At 35.6% G+C, this 15411-nt stretch overlaps 1 protein-coding gene across 2 annotated transcripts in view; it reads right to left on the bottom strand.

Annotated features, from left to right (window-relative positions):
• Positions 1-12470: 12470 nt before the first annotated feature.
• BBS9 (Bardet-Biedl syndrome 9) overlaps positions 12471-15411 on the bottom strand; it is a 447161-nt gene continuing 444220 nt past the window's right edge. For both annotated transcript variants that reach the window (XM_004762629.3, XM_004762628.3), the window contains 2 exons: positions 13116-13226; positions 12471-12899 (listed from right to left, as the gene is read on the bottom strand). In XM_004762629.3, coding sequence (XP_004762686.1) covers positions 12868-12899; positions 13116-13226 — 143 coding nt within the window. In that variant the 3' untranslated portion in view covers positions 12471-12867. The remainder of the gene's footprint in view (positions 12900-13115; positions 13227-15411) is intronic.

Below are 15411 nucleotides of genomic sequence, written 5' to 3'. Positions count from 1 at the left end.
ATATTGAAATATGTTATTTTTGCTACAAATATCCAATTTTATTTTAAATGAATAAAATGAAGAACAAGTTTTATATATTTACCTGCATGTTGACTATATCTGGCACTCTTCATCTTTGTAGATCTGAGCTTCCATCTGGATAATAAATACCAAAATGTTTTATTTTTGCTACATTTTCTTTTCATTCTTTTCAATGAAAAAAATTGAGGGAAAGGTTTTATATATATATTTATATTTACCTGCATGTTTATTATTTCTGGCACTCATCATTTCTTTGTAAAGATTTGAGTTTCTTTCTGGAATTATTTACCTTCAGCCTGAAGAACTTTTAAAATATTTATTGTAATGCATATCTGCTAACAATGAACTACAAACTCTCTTGGGTGGTTGATAGGAAAATATTTTTATCTTAATTTTTTTTTTGAGGGACATTTTTATTGGATATAGAATTTTTAGCTGATAGTTATTCTTTTAGCATATTAAAGATGACATTCCATTGTCTCCTAGTTTGCATTGTCTGCACAGAGAAGTCATCAGTTCTTTTGTCTTTGTTTTCCTATATGAAATGTATCTTTTCCACTGGCTGCTTTTAAAATTCCCTCATCATCACTGGTTTTCAGCAAATTGATTATAACATGCCTTGGTATGATCTTCTTTATATTTTGTTTGGCATTTATTAAGCTTCTTAGATTAGTAGGTTTACAGCTTTCATCAAACTTGGAAAAATTTCACCCATTATGTCTTTAGTTTTTTTCCCTCCCCACCCTTCAACCACCAACTTCCTTCAGGAACTCAAGTTATATGTATTTTAAAAGGTCCTTGATATTTTCACAGGTTATGGAGAGTCTGTTTATTTTAAGACTTTTTTATTTCTGAACTTTGGTTTGGGTAGTATCTATTGCTATGTCTTCAAGTTAATTAATCTTTTCTTTTGCAATGTCTAATTTGTTTCTTTTGTAGTGTCTAATAGCCAGTGTATTTTCTATTTCATATATTATATTTTTCTCTAGAAGTTCCATTTGATTTTTTAAAATATTTTCCCTTTCTCTTCTCATTTGATTTTTAGGTGCCATCGGTGACAGATATAAAAATTATTCCACCATGGGAAAATGTTTCCTAAAATCAACTTGATCATTCCAATAGTAGTTGTATAGTGGAAATGGAAGAGCCATCTTATGAATGTACAAAGGGGACACTGACTTCTGTATCAGTAGTGATACACTGGCAATATAAATAATAAAAGAAAAAAAAAAAACAGAATCTGTAGGCATAATAGATGGTAGACTGGTTTTGTGTCAGACAGACCTGAATTTATATCCTTAATTCTACCATTTATATAACTTTGGGCAAATTCCTTAACAGTTTCATCACCTGAACAATAGAAATAACTTCTTAATAAGGCTGTTAAGAAGATTATATGCTATATGAATAGAACTCAGTGTCTGGTACATAGTATAAACTCAATAAAGGCCCATTCTCATTATTTTATTATTATTTATAAACTTGTACAAATGCTTTTCATATCAGAAAAAGGATTTTTATTCTTCTTGTCTTTATCTAAACCATTTGTCTAGACTTTAAGTCCATCTAGAATAGAAACCAACTTACTGTATTTGTGCTGTTTCAGATAATAATCAACCATCTAAAAATGATAAAAAAGATACAAAGCCATCTTTCTCTAATACATTAGTTGGGCACTTGTTACTTTGCATGGATTGCCGAGAAAATCCTCTCTCAATAAATAAGCATCTCATTATTGGTGTCAATGAAGCCTAGCAACACATCTTTCAAGAGTGCTGATTAACAAATACCATTATGGCAAGGCACATTTCCTAAGCCAGGATAGTTTCTGTTTATGATGTTTTAATTGTTGAAATGGGACCTGTACCAAACCAGATGTGTTCTCCTCTAGGCACTCATTGAGCTAGATTCCTCTATAATCAGATGACTCTACATCCCAGTTTGCTTAAAACTATTCCAACTTATGCCTTTTATCTGAAAATAATTATTAATAGTGCCCTCTTTCACTCCCCAAAGTGTTCAGATAATCAGTCATATGGTTACCCTATGTATAATTATCATTTACCAACTATATTCTACAACACATTTGGTAGATGTCATACGTATTATTGTGCTGTTGTTACTCTTATAGGTGATCAAGGGTTAAGACCTATATTAACATCTGGAATGTAAGAAATACCACCTGGTAAAGAAAATTACTTATAAGCCAAGCTCACTGTGAATTTAGAGAAAACACATTGCAAGTTAATTAGAAAATGAAAGAGGGGAACTAGATTTCAACGGTACTGCCAAATAAAGTGTTTACAGGATGAGGAGATACAGATGGGATTGTTAGATCAGAAAGTTAATATTTGCAAAAATTTCTGTCCGCTATTAATCCTTGGCTACAAATGTGGCTACTGTATGGTAATTCCCAAGGATTGAGGGTGATGTGAGGGAGGTAGTTGGTAGGAGAAGAAATCAAAATCTAAATAGAGAATAGGTATGCATAATTAGATAAGGCATCTTCAATATAATATAACATATAATTTTATATTTGAAGAACAAAAATACCCATTGTTTTCTTAAACCAAGGAAAGTAAAATTTAACCAAACCTTCTCTGACAAAGCTATACAGGTGTTTGCAAATTGGGGCACATCCCTCAAGGACTGAAATTTATCAGAATCTTGAGGGAGATCAGGTACATGAGGTTTTAGTTGCCAGATTTTTTTATGGTGACATAAATTATGCAACCAAAAGAGTACATAAAACCTATAAATATGTTTTTTTTAAAAATAAGGAAATGGATAAAATATTTGTTCACTAATCAGCTCAAAAAATAAAACAGGTCTTCTGACGTTCCTCTTCAGTGGTATTTTCTCCTTCCACCATCTCCAAAAGACAACCTCAATTCTAAAACTTTGTTAATCTCTGCCTTACAGTTTGTCATCCAGGTATATGTCCTAAAACAGCAAGTTGTTGAGTGTTGCCTTTGAACTTTTAATAAACAGGATTATAATATACACATTCTGTAATTTGCTTCTGTTGTTGAAACATGTTTTTGAGATTCATCCATGTTAATCCTAGCTTTAATGAACTTTCATTGCTGTATATTAATTCATCATAAGAATATATTATAATTGGTCAACTCTACTATTGCTGAATATTTGGATAGTTTGGAGGGTTTCTGCTTATGAATAATGCTTCTGCTAACATTCTTATAAATTTTTCTTAGGCATGACTGCAAGATTTCCTCTAGGGTAGACATCTAGAAATGTAATTCCTGGTTATAGTTTATGTGGACATGCAACTTTGCTAAGAAATGCCAAACTCTTGGGTTGAGCCAACGGATACTCCTACCTCCAACAGATGTGGGTATTCGCTGTTCCATATCCTTTCCAAGCATTGTTATTTTAGACTTTTTCATTTTTCCTACCTAGTAGATGCAAAAATTTTATTGTGGCTTAATTTGCATTTATTCAATTATTTAATGAGATCATGCTTTTAAAATTTCATTTTTAGCATGTTATTTCCATTCTGCAAAAAAATCCTTCATCGTTTTGCTTGTGTTTCTATTAAGATGTCTCTTTCTTATTCATTTGTTTAGGGGGTCCTCATACATTCTGGATACTAATCCTTCACTGGTTATATGCATTGGAAATATTTCCTCCCATTTTGGGAAATGATTTTCATTTTCCTTATAGTGTCTTTTAATGACCATAAATTTTTAATTTTAAAGCAATTCAATTCAACAATAGTTTCCTTTATGACTATGATTTATTAAATTAAGAAATCCCTCACTAACCTGGAGTCATAAAAATATTCTTCTATATGTTTTTCTAACATACTTCTAGTTTTTTCTTTCACATTTAGGTATTTAATCCAACTGAAATTGATTTTTCCATATGTTAAAGTGTGAGTAGTACTTCAGTAATTTCATTTTTTCCCAGTATAGTTATACAATTGCTTCAGCACCATTTATAAAAAGTCCATTCTTCACCCATTGTTAGGCAATATGTCTTTCATGTTTGGACATATCTGTTTCTGGACACACTATTATGTTACATTGGCCTATTAATATATACCAGCATTAACTGCACACTGCCTTGAGCTTTAGACTTGACATTTGGTGGAGCAAGTTCTTCAGTAATGACTGTTTTGGGGTGAATCAGATTGTCAAAGTCCATAAAAGTCCTGCTGGGATTTTTTTTTTTTGAAGAGCATTAAAAATCTATAAATCACTATTATTCCTTGTTTTCTTAGAACATGTTCTCTTTGTCCACTAATATAAGTTTTATGAATTTTTAAAAGATTCACTTAACTATTTGAGAGGGAAAGAGTGAGAGAGTGAGAGTAGGGGGAGAGACAGAGTGCAAGAACTCCCAAGCAGATTCTCTGCTGCATAAGGAGCAATCCCCATGATCCATGAGATCATGACCTAAGCTGAAATGAAATCAAAAGCCAGATGCTCAACTGATGAGCCACCCAGGTGCTCCTAAGTTCTATGAATTTCTATATAAAAGGTTTACATATTTTTGTGAGACTTTTCCCTAGGCATTTTATATTTTTATTGGCAATTTAAGTACTATCCTTATGTTAAAATTTCATTTTCTAACTTCCAGTTGTTACTGAAGAAACATAAAACTCGCTTTTTACATAAGGTTTGGTGCCCAACAAACTTTCTCTTAATAATAAAAATAGTTTATCTGTAATTCATCTGTAATTTAGATGGGGAGATTTCTATATAGACAATCATAATATGTACAAATAATGACAATTTTGTACTTTCCTTTCCAATCCACATATCTTTAAATCATGTTCTTTTTCTACTACTGACTGAGATCTCCTGTAAGAAATTGAAGGAGTGGTTTCTTAAGAGTGATGTCCAAGAGTCCCAACCCTCATCCCCTCATAGAAACATTTTAGCAACTACTCATGAATGAAAATAGTTCTGATAAAGCTCCAGGGTATAAGTAAGAAGCTGCAGCAGAAGGATGGCTGCATAGAAAATTGTAGGAAACATTTATCTGCATTGCTCATCTCTGACGGCAGCACAAACTGGTGCCAAGTGGGACCCTCTAGATCACAAGTTCCCCTCATGGGAGAAGTGGAGAATAGGAGGACCCCAGCAGCCTTTATTAGCACCATAGACACCCACAGCCTTTGCCACATAGGATCTCTATAGTCTTTTCATGGCTTGACTGCTCATTTCTTTTTAGCACTGAATGTTATTCCATTGTCTAGATGTACCACAGTATATTTATCCATTAACTTACTGAAAGACATCTTGGTTGCTTCCATTTGCGGACAATTATGAATAAAGCTGCTATAAATATTTATATGCAGCTTTTTTTGTGTAGACATTAACTTTCAACTCATTTGGGTAAATATGAAGGAGCACAATTGCTGAACTGTATGTTAATTATGTTTAGCTTTAGTAAGGAACTTCCAAATTGTCTTCCAAAGTGGTTGTACCACAATGCATTCTCACAATGAATGGTTGTTCCTGTTGCCCCACATTCTCACCAGCACTTGGTGTTGTTAGTACTGTGGTTTTGGCCACTCTGAGAGAAGTGTATTTGTATTTTGTTGCTTTAATTTCCAATTCCCTAGTGACATATGTTGTTGAGCATATTTTCATACACTTATCTGCCATTTGTGTATCTTCTTTGGTCACATGTGTGTTGAGGTTTTTTTTGTCCATTTTTAAAATCAGGATGGGTTTTTCCCCCCTTCTTGCTGAGTTTTAAGAGTTCTTCATATATTTTGGATAACAGTTTTTTATCTGTGAAGACAGGTCTGTGGCTTGTCTCATCATTCTTTTGACAATGTCTTTCATGGAGCATAAGCTTTTAATTCCAAAATCCTCATCAATTTGCTCTTTCATAGTTTATATCTTTGGTTTTATACCTAAAAGCCATCACCATACCTAAGACAATTTAGATTTTCTCCTATGTTATCTTCTAGGAGTTTAATGTTTTTGTGCTTTACATTTAGATTGATGAGCCATTTTGAGTTACTTTATGTCATGTTTGTCAGGTCTCTGTTTAGCTTCCTTTTTTTTTTTTTTTTTTTTTTTTGCATGTGTATGTCCAGGAGATCCAGCACCACAGACTGCACAATTGAAGATTGTGACAGAGATTATATGAATTAATGCCACTGTGGGGATCAATTATATACATGCAAATGATAGTAGGCACTTAAATGAAGAACAAAGGCAGACAGGCATCAGAGGAGGTGATGAATTTGGAAGCCAGCCTGGAGAAAAGTACATCACTGTTACTGGGAAGGAAAGAAAGGACCAGATCCAGATGGCATTGGTTTCAGAAGTAGAGTGAAGTGTGTGTGTGTGTGTGTGTGTGTGTGTGTGTGTTATGATTTGTTTGGGAAAAGTTGAAAATAAATCCCAACTCTCATTCTCTACCTATCCTATGTGTGATTAAAGTCTGGGGAATGTTTAATGTTTTCTCACAGAATTACTTGTTAATTGCTTTTTTTTTTTTTTAATTTTTGTGAGCTGCTGAGTGTGAAAGATGAGGATTACACACCATCATTTTCCCCAAGGAATGAATAAATCCTTAACTGTATCCCAAAAGACTTAGTAAAATAAAAACTTCAGTTTCCTTACTTATGACTAGAGACCTAAAAAAGATTTCTTAATTTTCATCCTCAAAAAAGTAACATATCACCTAAATGCAAGAAGACACCATGAAAAGACTAAGTGAATAATACAAACCTAAACTTCACTAAATGGTTAAGTGACTAGAGTCTGGGCTTAAATAGCATTCTGTCTGATGTGAGAAGATAGTTTCTACATCTTTTGTCTACATAAAAGCATTCAGTTTCAATTGTTCCCCATATTCAGATGATCTTAATGTTTTAAAGGAATGCCTGGCACATAGAAATGAGAGTTTACAAGTGATACCATGAGCTTTCCCTCTCTGAAACTGGTACCAGGTGGAAAAAAAACATTGATTACTGTGGCAAGTTAAACAAAGTTTAGCTAAATTAATAGCACTTTAACCCTCACTCTCACCAATTTGATGATCCTAGAGCCAATAAAGCAGCTGTGGTCCTCTCAAAGTTGATAGCCTACTTTGTACTTTTTATCTAACATATATTCTTCAGCCAGCTGAGATGGAGAACTTATTTAATCTCTTTGGCAGCTTCTCTTGGAGTAGCTGCTGCTAAGGGTCAGCAGAACTGTCCCCGAATATGCAAGGTGCAACATCTTGCTACAGAATCAAGGCCATACACTACAGAATATAGCTCTGCTAGTCCATATGGCTTGTTGATACCTCTAAGGGAAAAACTAATTACCAAAAATGAAAAGTGGAAGTGTACTTAGAGTTGAGCCCAAAGCTAGGCACATTGGAAGAGACTTAGAATGTACTTAACAGAAGTTTTAATACTTCCTTACAAAATCTGCTCTCCTCACTCCCAAGCACATACTCTTGTCTCAGACAATTTTTGCAGTTATATTTTATGGGAGAAAAAAAGCAAATGAACTCTTCAAAGCATACTTTCTATTCTGACCCTAATGCTATAACAGAGGTAGATTTACCATGACACTAATGAGGCTTAAACTTCTGGGCACTTTCCTTACCTAGGAAATACACATGGTCATATGCTTTTATAAAATTTGCAAAAGCTATTTTAATTATGATTGGTAAAGACCTCTGTCTCTTCCATTTGTCTTCCCCTAGTATCGGGCATTGGAGCAGCTGTGGACTTGGGAATCTGGCTAAGGGGAATTGAATTGGGGAGACATTCAACTTGGGCTAATGAGATGTAATTATGTGGCTTACAGTCAACTTTGAATATGGTTAAATTATTGCTAACCGTTCTGCTGCAGGTATTCTAGGAGCTCCTCTACTGCCCATTGTTCCTCCTTACTGTCATGAGAGGAAAGAGCAAAAGGCTGCAGCGCTAGATGAGAAATGGCACCAGAAGGGTAAGTCTGGTGGAGATAAATCATGGTTTGAAACATATGGAATCTGACATTCTGAACACCAGACATCTAAAGTGTAAGTAGATTCCTTTTTCAGGGACACCAAGAGAAAGTGGGTGTTCTTGCCTGTGAGGCATATTTGGTAATTCAGAGTGTAGAATTACAGACCCCTTGTCCAGTAACATCCTTTGTCACACAGCTACTCTATAAAAATCAATACAAATTATTCTGCTATAAGCAAGAGAACTGTAATGAAAACATTTTCAAATAATGCTATGATTAATGTATTAAGATGAGATGATAAATTTTAAATAGAAAAAATAGACTCCTGAATTGCTTAATAACCAGCTAATGAAGAAGAGTGAATCATATGAAGACAATGGAGAAATATTTAATATGTGGCTGCTCTGACATAAAATTCTGCTGCTGATGAAGATGAGGACCACTTCAGTGAGGACACTGATGACAAACTGGTTAAGGAGAGTTATCAAGTCAATGGCTATTTAAAATTTGTCACTGAATAAGAAAACTTGAAATGCCCTGAAATCTTATATTGTACATATGAAAGAAGCTTGATGAAGGTTTTCCTAAATATATTAATAATCCTGAAAACTTACACACTTTAATAAGTTATAAAACAGAAAAAACTTTTATAAACTATCAGTAACTTTTTAGATGTTTGGTCAACAATGTCAGAGGAAAATTAAGTTATCTTTTAATTCACTCTACAGAAAATGAAATTACAAAACTGTTGATAATTGAAGATGTAAACAAAGAATATGCGGTCAAAAATCAGTAGAAGTATTAAAAAGCTATATGAATCAGTTAATAATATAAATATATTATTTTTATGGATTTTGTGATAGATCATTTTGTCAATTGTGAACTTTTTACAAATGTGTAATTTGTTCTTATTCTTTTTTATTCTAAATAAACATATACCTTAGGATCTAATGTTGTATTAGAATTATTCTTTTTCTTTAAAGGTGCTCCAAAATGTATACATTTCAGATACTCAAAAAATCTGAATCCTATGTTCAAATAAATCACTGTCACCTAAGTACTCATGGAAAATAAAAGGTCATAAATTATTGAATTTATAAGAATCATACCTCTCTTTAAAGTCAAATTTAAGTAAATATAGTAGAAGATTCTTTTTAGCATCTTCTTAGCATAATCTGCAAAAACAAATTAGGAAAGTAAGATCACAGATTTCTCCATTATTCTATGACTTGTTGACTTCCTTCAAGAGATTGATTCACTACACTAATATATCAAGAATTTACTAAACAGCATAAATAATCCAAGTAAAGTTGTGTCCAAGAAGTTTGCAAATCTACCCCAACTGGAAAGAAAAATTCAACTTCTGAAATAGAGTCAGTGAGGGAAACTGTGAAGAAGCAGGGAGTTCAGGACTTTTCAAGAGGGAAACATGACTACCAGCAACAGTAACTAGAAAAATCTTGAGATGTGCTGATATTGATTTATTCACACCCACCTGTTACAGAAATGATTTAAGATGCTTAGAAGAACCTGTCATTCGACAAGAGAGAATATAGTGAAAAATGGAGCAAATAAAAAGAGAAAAAAGAGCATGTAATAAGGAGCCAGAAAATGGGACTAAAAGGCATGACCCACAAAATCTTCCCCACTCTTCTAAGAGGGCCTCAAATGCAGCTCTTAGTATCCAGATGAAGAGATAAATTTATTCAGACTGAACTTTGGAGGAAGGATTTGGGTCTGGGTTGAATATAATTAAAATAAAACAACAGCAAACCTGAGAACGAGGGCTTTGCAACATTTTTCTCACAGCAGCCTGAACAGAGACCCTCTCTCTGGTACACAGATGAAGCACTGGGGGATGTGATCACTCTAACAGGCATCTTACTCTGATTAGGTCTTGGCAATTGTGCTGCACTGTAAGTTACACCTTTTAATGTTCAACTCAACAAAACCCTTAACACATGAGATGTCACACAGCTTCCATAATTCAGCCATAAAAACAGAAAAATAACACCAGCTAATTCAACATTGCATAAATAAAAAGTCTATAAAAAGGATAGCATCTGACATAATCTAAAGTGCATATTGAGCCTTGTGTCCTTGTGTATTGCTCTTTCAGAAACCTCTGTAATATTTTCATATTTAATTAATATTTTGCTTTTTGCATCAGAATATGTTAAGGACATAAAGAAAAAACTATAATTTTCAATATAATCTTAGGCTATATATTACTGCTATAAATCATAATAACCCTGTTATTCTGATGATAATACATCTACTCTGAGCCTTTGAGAATTATTGGAGCACAACATCAAAGAAGTTTCTCTAAAACTCATGCTATTGATATACCAAATCCCAAGTAAAAAGAGTATATTACCAATTATTTTATATATAACTAGCACTGATATCCTGAATGATATACACAAGGATGGGATCTGTTCTCTTATTATAAGAACAATACATATTCATTAAAGAATACTCTGAAAATACAGATCAGCAAAGAGAAGAAAATTAGAGATTGTAAGGTACAACCAAGGCTGAAAACCCCCACTTTGGGTGCCTCCCATCAGCCTGTCCCTCATCAGCTCTCTGACCATTTTGGACACACTCTTAATCTCTGAACAGGAGGCCATGGATAATCCCTGTTGGCTCATAAGAAGGATATTGGAGCCATGGCAGATGACCACTGTCAATCCTGTATTTATAAAATGCTTCTAAAGGAGTTTAAACACTCCTCACATACGTTTTATTTTGATTTTTCTGCCCATCTTTACCTACATTTTTATGTGATAGGGAATCATGTACACTGTAACAGACTACTGACTAGTCAGAGGCAACTATTAAAAAAAAAAAGAGGTCTTGTTGCTTAACTACTTCTAATCCAGAGAATAATTTTTTTTATTAATGTAATTACAACAAAGCCATTCATAACATATCTGATGTTCTTCAACTTGAGGAAACTCCTGTGGTTTCAGGTATGCCTGGCTAGTTCCTTGTGAGCTGGGGAACCAAAAAGCTTAGAGAATGGGGGCGACTGGGGAACAGACTCCATAGCTGACTTGCTTCTCTTGCTTCTGTACATATAGATTTAAGTGGGCATAGCACAACTAACATGAGCCCAATTTGTGCTCACATGGGATGGGAACATGTCTGGCCATGTCTGAATGACTGCTGTGGGAATGGGCAAGGCTATTTACAAGACTGCTAAAGAATCTTTGGGGAAAGCTAATCATCCTAAAGCAGAGCCCACAGGAGGCACCAAGCATCGTCATCATCAGTGAAGGAAGAGAAAAATTGATCAAGGCAGATGAACACAGAAACATAAGAGAGAAAAAGAGTTAAAGAAAGATAGTTAGAAGGACACATACAAAGAAAGCGTGACTCAAAAAAAGAAAAAAGACAAAGACAAAGGAGAACAGAGATTAGCACATGGACATATGCACAGCACAAAAAACAACCACAGAACAGGGTGCCTGGGTGGCTCAGTGTGTTAAAGCCTCTGCCTTCAGCTCAGGTCATGGTCTCAGGATCCTTGGATCGAGTCCCGCATCAGGCTCTCTGCTTGGCAGGGAGCCTGCCTCCCCCTCTCTCTGCCTGTCTCTCTGTCTACTTGTGATCTCCGTCAAATAAATAAATAAATAAATAAAATCTTAAAAAAAAAAAAAAAAAAAAAAAAAACCACAGGAACCAAACACCCAAAAATTAAAAAAAAAAAAGGAAGAGAGAGAGAGGCATAACACAGAAACACCTTTTTAAAAAGTAATATACTTGTCTTATAACCTTTCTTGAATGAAGTTGTTAAAGATGATCAGAAGCATTGCATTTCTGCAACTAGTCATTTGCGGAGCCATGACATCTTTTACTGGTCCCCACACGCTGGGTAAAATTAACCTAATGGTTGATTCTGGTCCAATGTCCACTTCCATGCTTGACAATTAAAAGATATTACATCTTCTGCTGCATCTCCTAAAAAAGAATGCTAGAAATAATAAATAACACATCCTCTGCAGTTCTTTGACATTTCACATATAGAAAAACCATGAAACAGATCCCCCTTTAATGCTGACTGGCAGGCATTCTAAAACTGGCACAGACTTACTTTTAATTTATTTAAATCAGTCTGGAAATTGTAATTTTATCTTGAAATTGGCAAAATCTCTTTTATTTCTTGAATAGAAAAACCTTACATTTTAATTCTAATGTGTGAATCCTTTTAAAATCTGAATTTTTAAAAAAAGGTGTCACCATGGGGTAATCTAAAGAGGATGTTAATATACTATCTTCCCTAAAAATATTTTAACATTTTCCTACAATACTAAAAACTTACCTTCTTCCATTTTTAGGATAACAGAGTAAATAGATCATATGAATATTCTGTGGTTTATTTATAAAACAATTATATTCAAGTCTTACCATGGAGTAGCAGTTTTCAATTCCTTTCAGTTTTTTTCTTTGAAGAAAATATGTAGAGAAACCAACTATAAAACCCTCTAATTATAAATCAAATCCAAGATATTGTTGGACAATGAGATGCTTTATTAAATTTGATACATTTACTATATAAGAATTCTGTGAGAAAAAAAAGGGGGGGTATCAAATTACTTTGGAACTAGGTCTCTGCATTATAAAGTATGTCCCCAAAAGATGTCCTCTCACCATACCCGATGGCTATAAGCATACAGATCACCAAAAAGCAGCAATAGCTTTTCCTGGTAAGACAAGTTTCAACTGACCTGCCCATGGTATTACAAGTTCTCCTACCAAAATAAAAAAAGTCCCCATCCCCATGTCTACATAGTATCATCTCCAAGCAGGTGGGATGGATGAAGCACCTGGACCAGCCCTACATCTGTGCTTGACATGAGGTCCACACAGGGAAGGCCATCTTCCCCTCATCGAGACTCTACTTGAACTATTCCGAGACTCCTTGGAGGGGTGAAATGTCTAGAAAAAAGAAAGTGAGAGAGAGAGAGAGAGAAAGAGGTTTCAATATTGAAAAGGATATACAAACGATCAAATTCAGCTGCACCAATGTTGAGGGGAAGGATGGAGAAGTTGGAAAATAAGCAGCTTTGCAAAATGTTCTCTGGTATGACAAGAACTGACCAGAGGTGCCACTGCCCCTGACATATCATTGGTGAAGGCCACCCATTTTCTTACCAGGCATGGGTGTCTCTGCAATGAGGTGTTTGTGGTTGGTAAACAGTTCAGTGGAATCTTGTTCTATTGATCTTTCCTCTAAGTCTGATTCTGGGATGGTAGTACAGCCACCTAGTTGGAAAAAACATACACAGTATTTTAAGCAGTGTGTAGGAAAATCTGCCTCTCCACACGGCAACCGCAGCTTAAGAACATACCAACCATAAAGATAACAAACGATGTGAAACAATCTTCAGGAGCAGACCAAAAAGAATAATTTCAAATGTCTCTCTTTGGTGAAAGATACTGAGAATGAGTAATTGCCCCCAAAGACATCTTTGCAACACTTAGATCACTTAGCAACAACAGCAGTGGTGTTGTCTTTAAATTTATTCTTTTTGAATTCAGAAAGTACATATGTGATATCTGTAATATAAGGGCACATCAGCAGGAATTCTCTCTAATACCAGAGCATCAGAAGCTATAAAAACCAAAGCACATCGCCCACAGCTATGAAATCTTTCTTGAGCAAAGAAGGTTGCTAGTGTCCTGAGATGGTGACTGTGGTGGTATTTCTTTGGACTTTGATTCTACCCCTGCATCCAGCATCTCACAGTACAGACACAAACACCTCATAATTCAACAGCAAAGCCATATGCTGCATCGCGGAAGCTTTCAATTCCACGTCAAATCCACAGTGACTTGAGGATGAGCCAGAACTGCTGCACTTTTAAAATCCTGGGTATAGGGGCGCCTGGGTGGCTCAGTGGGTTAAAGCCTCTGCTTTCGGCTTGGGTCATGGTCCCGGGGTCCTGGGATCGAGCCCTGCATTGGGCTCTCTGCTTGGCAGGGAGCCTGCTTCCCCCCCTCTCTCTGCCTACCTCTCTGCCTACTTGTGATCTCTCTCTCTGTCAAATAAATACATAAAAAATATTTTTAAAAAATCCTGGGTATAAGTCATTTGATTTTATTTACCAAAATCTTGTAGGGGAAACTCATGTAAGAATTTCTTGACTGTATCTGTAACTTGATTTGACTAATTTGCTATCATTTCCTGGAAAATGTACTGACATGCTGTATACTATACAAATTTTTTTTCCAAAGCCATTCTTCTTGTTAATGTAGTGTGATTTTTTTTCCTTGTCAGAGACTTCTCACACATGGAGTCCAAAGCCTCTATACTCAAGTTTTGCTTATGCATGAGGGGGTTTATAAGGAAAGACAGAGTATCGCAGCACTGATTTGTAAACCACATGATTGAAATGAGAGGGAAGTGGTAGGATCCCACATCTGGAGAAGACACCTTACCATTCATTCCTCTACATCAACTCTGAACAAAGAAAATGGTGCCAAGGGAAACCTGAGAGAAAAGCATCTCCACATTCATCAAATAAGATTAGAGGTAGCCTCAGAAGTTCCCCAACAGGATATGTTAGAATTCTCCAACAGCGCAATGGAACTTGCCTGGCTGTATCTGAAAACAGCAAGGGTCTCATCCAGAAGCAGGACCAGGCTTATTTTTAATTTCTTTCCAAAGCCTGTATATCATGGTAACAATGATTATTATTGAGTACTTTCTAAATGCTAGAAACCCTGTCCATATTATCATGAAATAGATAATATTATTCTCATCTTATAGACAGAAGACAGATCTCATGAGATGTAGTAACTTGCCAAGATCACACAACACAGCTCCTAAGGAGTCAGGAATAAGGCCCAACTCACAGCCAAGCCTGACAACTCCCAAGCACATGTCACCTGACACTTACTTTATGGCTCCTCAGTTGCAGCATTAGTCAAAGAGGTACTGTGGCTGCAGGTCTCAGGTGTCAGCAGGTTTTATTCCACCTGGCAATCCAATGAGTGTGATGGCAAGAAGCACCACTTAGAGTACTGTGAGGCCAGTGCATGCTCTGAGGTGCTGGGATCTTGGAGAAGTCCAAGAGATAGCACCCTTCTCCTCTTGAGCCCTCACCCAACTGAGATAAGAAGTAGGGCATGTGTGGTGAGGGAGAACCAATGATACCAATGATAGGGAAGAACAGAAAGAAGGGGTGTTCTCCTTGCAGAACAGAATCTGAACTCAAGGGGGAAAAAAAAAAGGACTAAGAATGGCTTGGTTTCTCACTGGATACTCACAAATCAGGTTAAGGCATCCCTGAGGCAGAGGGAGGGAGGAAGCTATCTTCACACATAAGGAAACCTCAGTATGCCCAGCCAACAAGTGGGAAGACTGCAGTGATCAGTTAATGGTATCTGCCACATTTGCGGAGAGGCAGGTCTCCACTGATTAAGTAGTGTCCACCTTTTTTATTCC

The sequence above is a fragment of the Mustela putorius genome, unplaced genomic scaffold (assembly GCF_011764305.1).
Source record: "Mustela putorius furo isolate JIRA1106 unplaced genomic scaffold, ASM1176430v1.1 tig00003845_pilon_pilon_pilon, whole genome shotgun sequence".
In the NCBI taxonomy this organism is placed as follows: domain Eukaryota; kingdom Metazoa; phylum Chordata; class Mammalia; order Carnivora; family Mustelidae; genus Mustela; species Mustela putorius.
The sequence above is the reverse complement of the archived record's forward strand: the minus strand, read 5'-3'. Positions and strand labels throughout refer to the sequence as shown.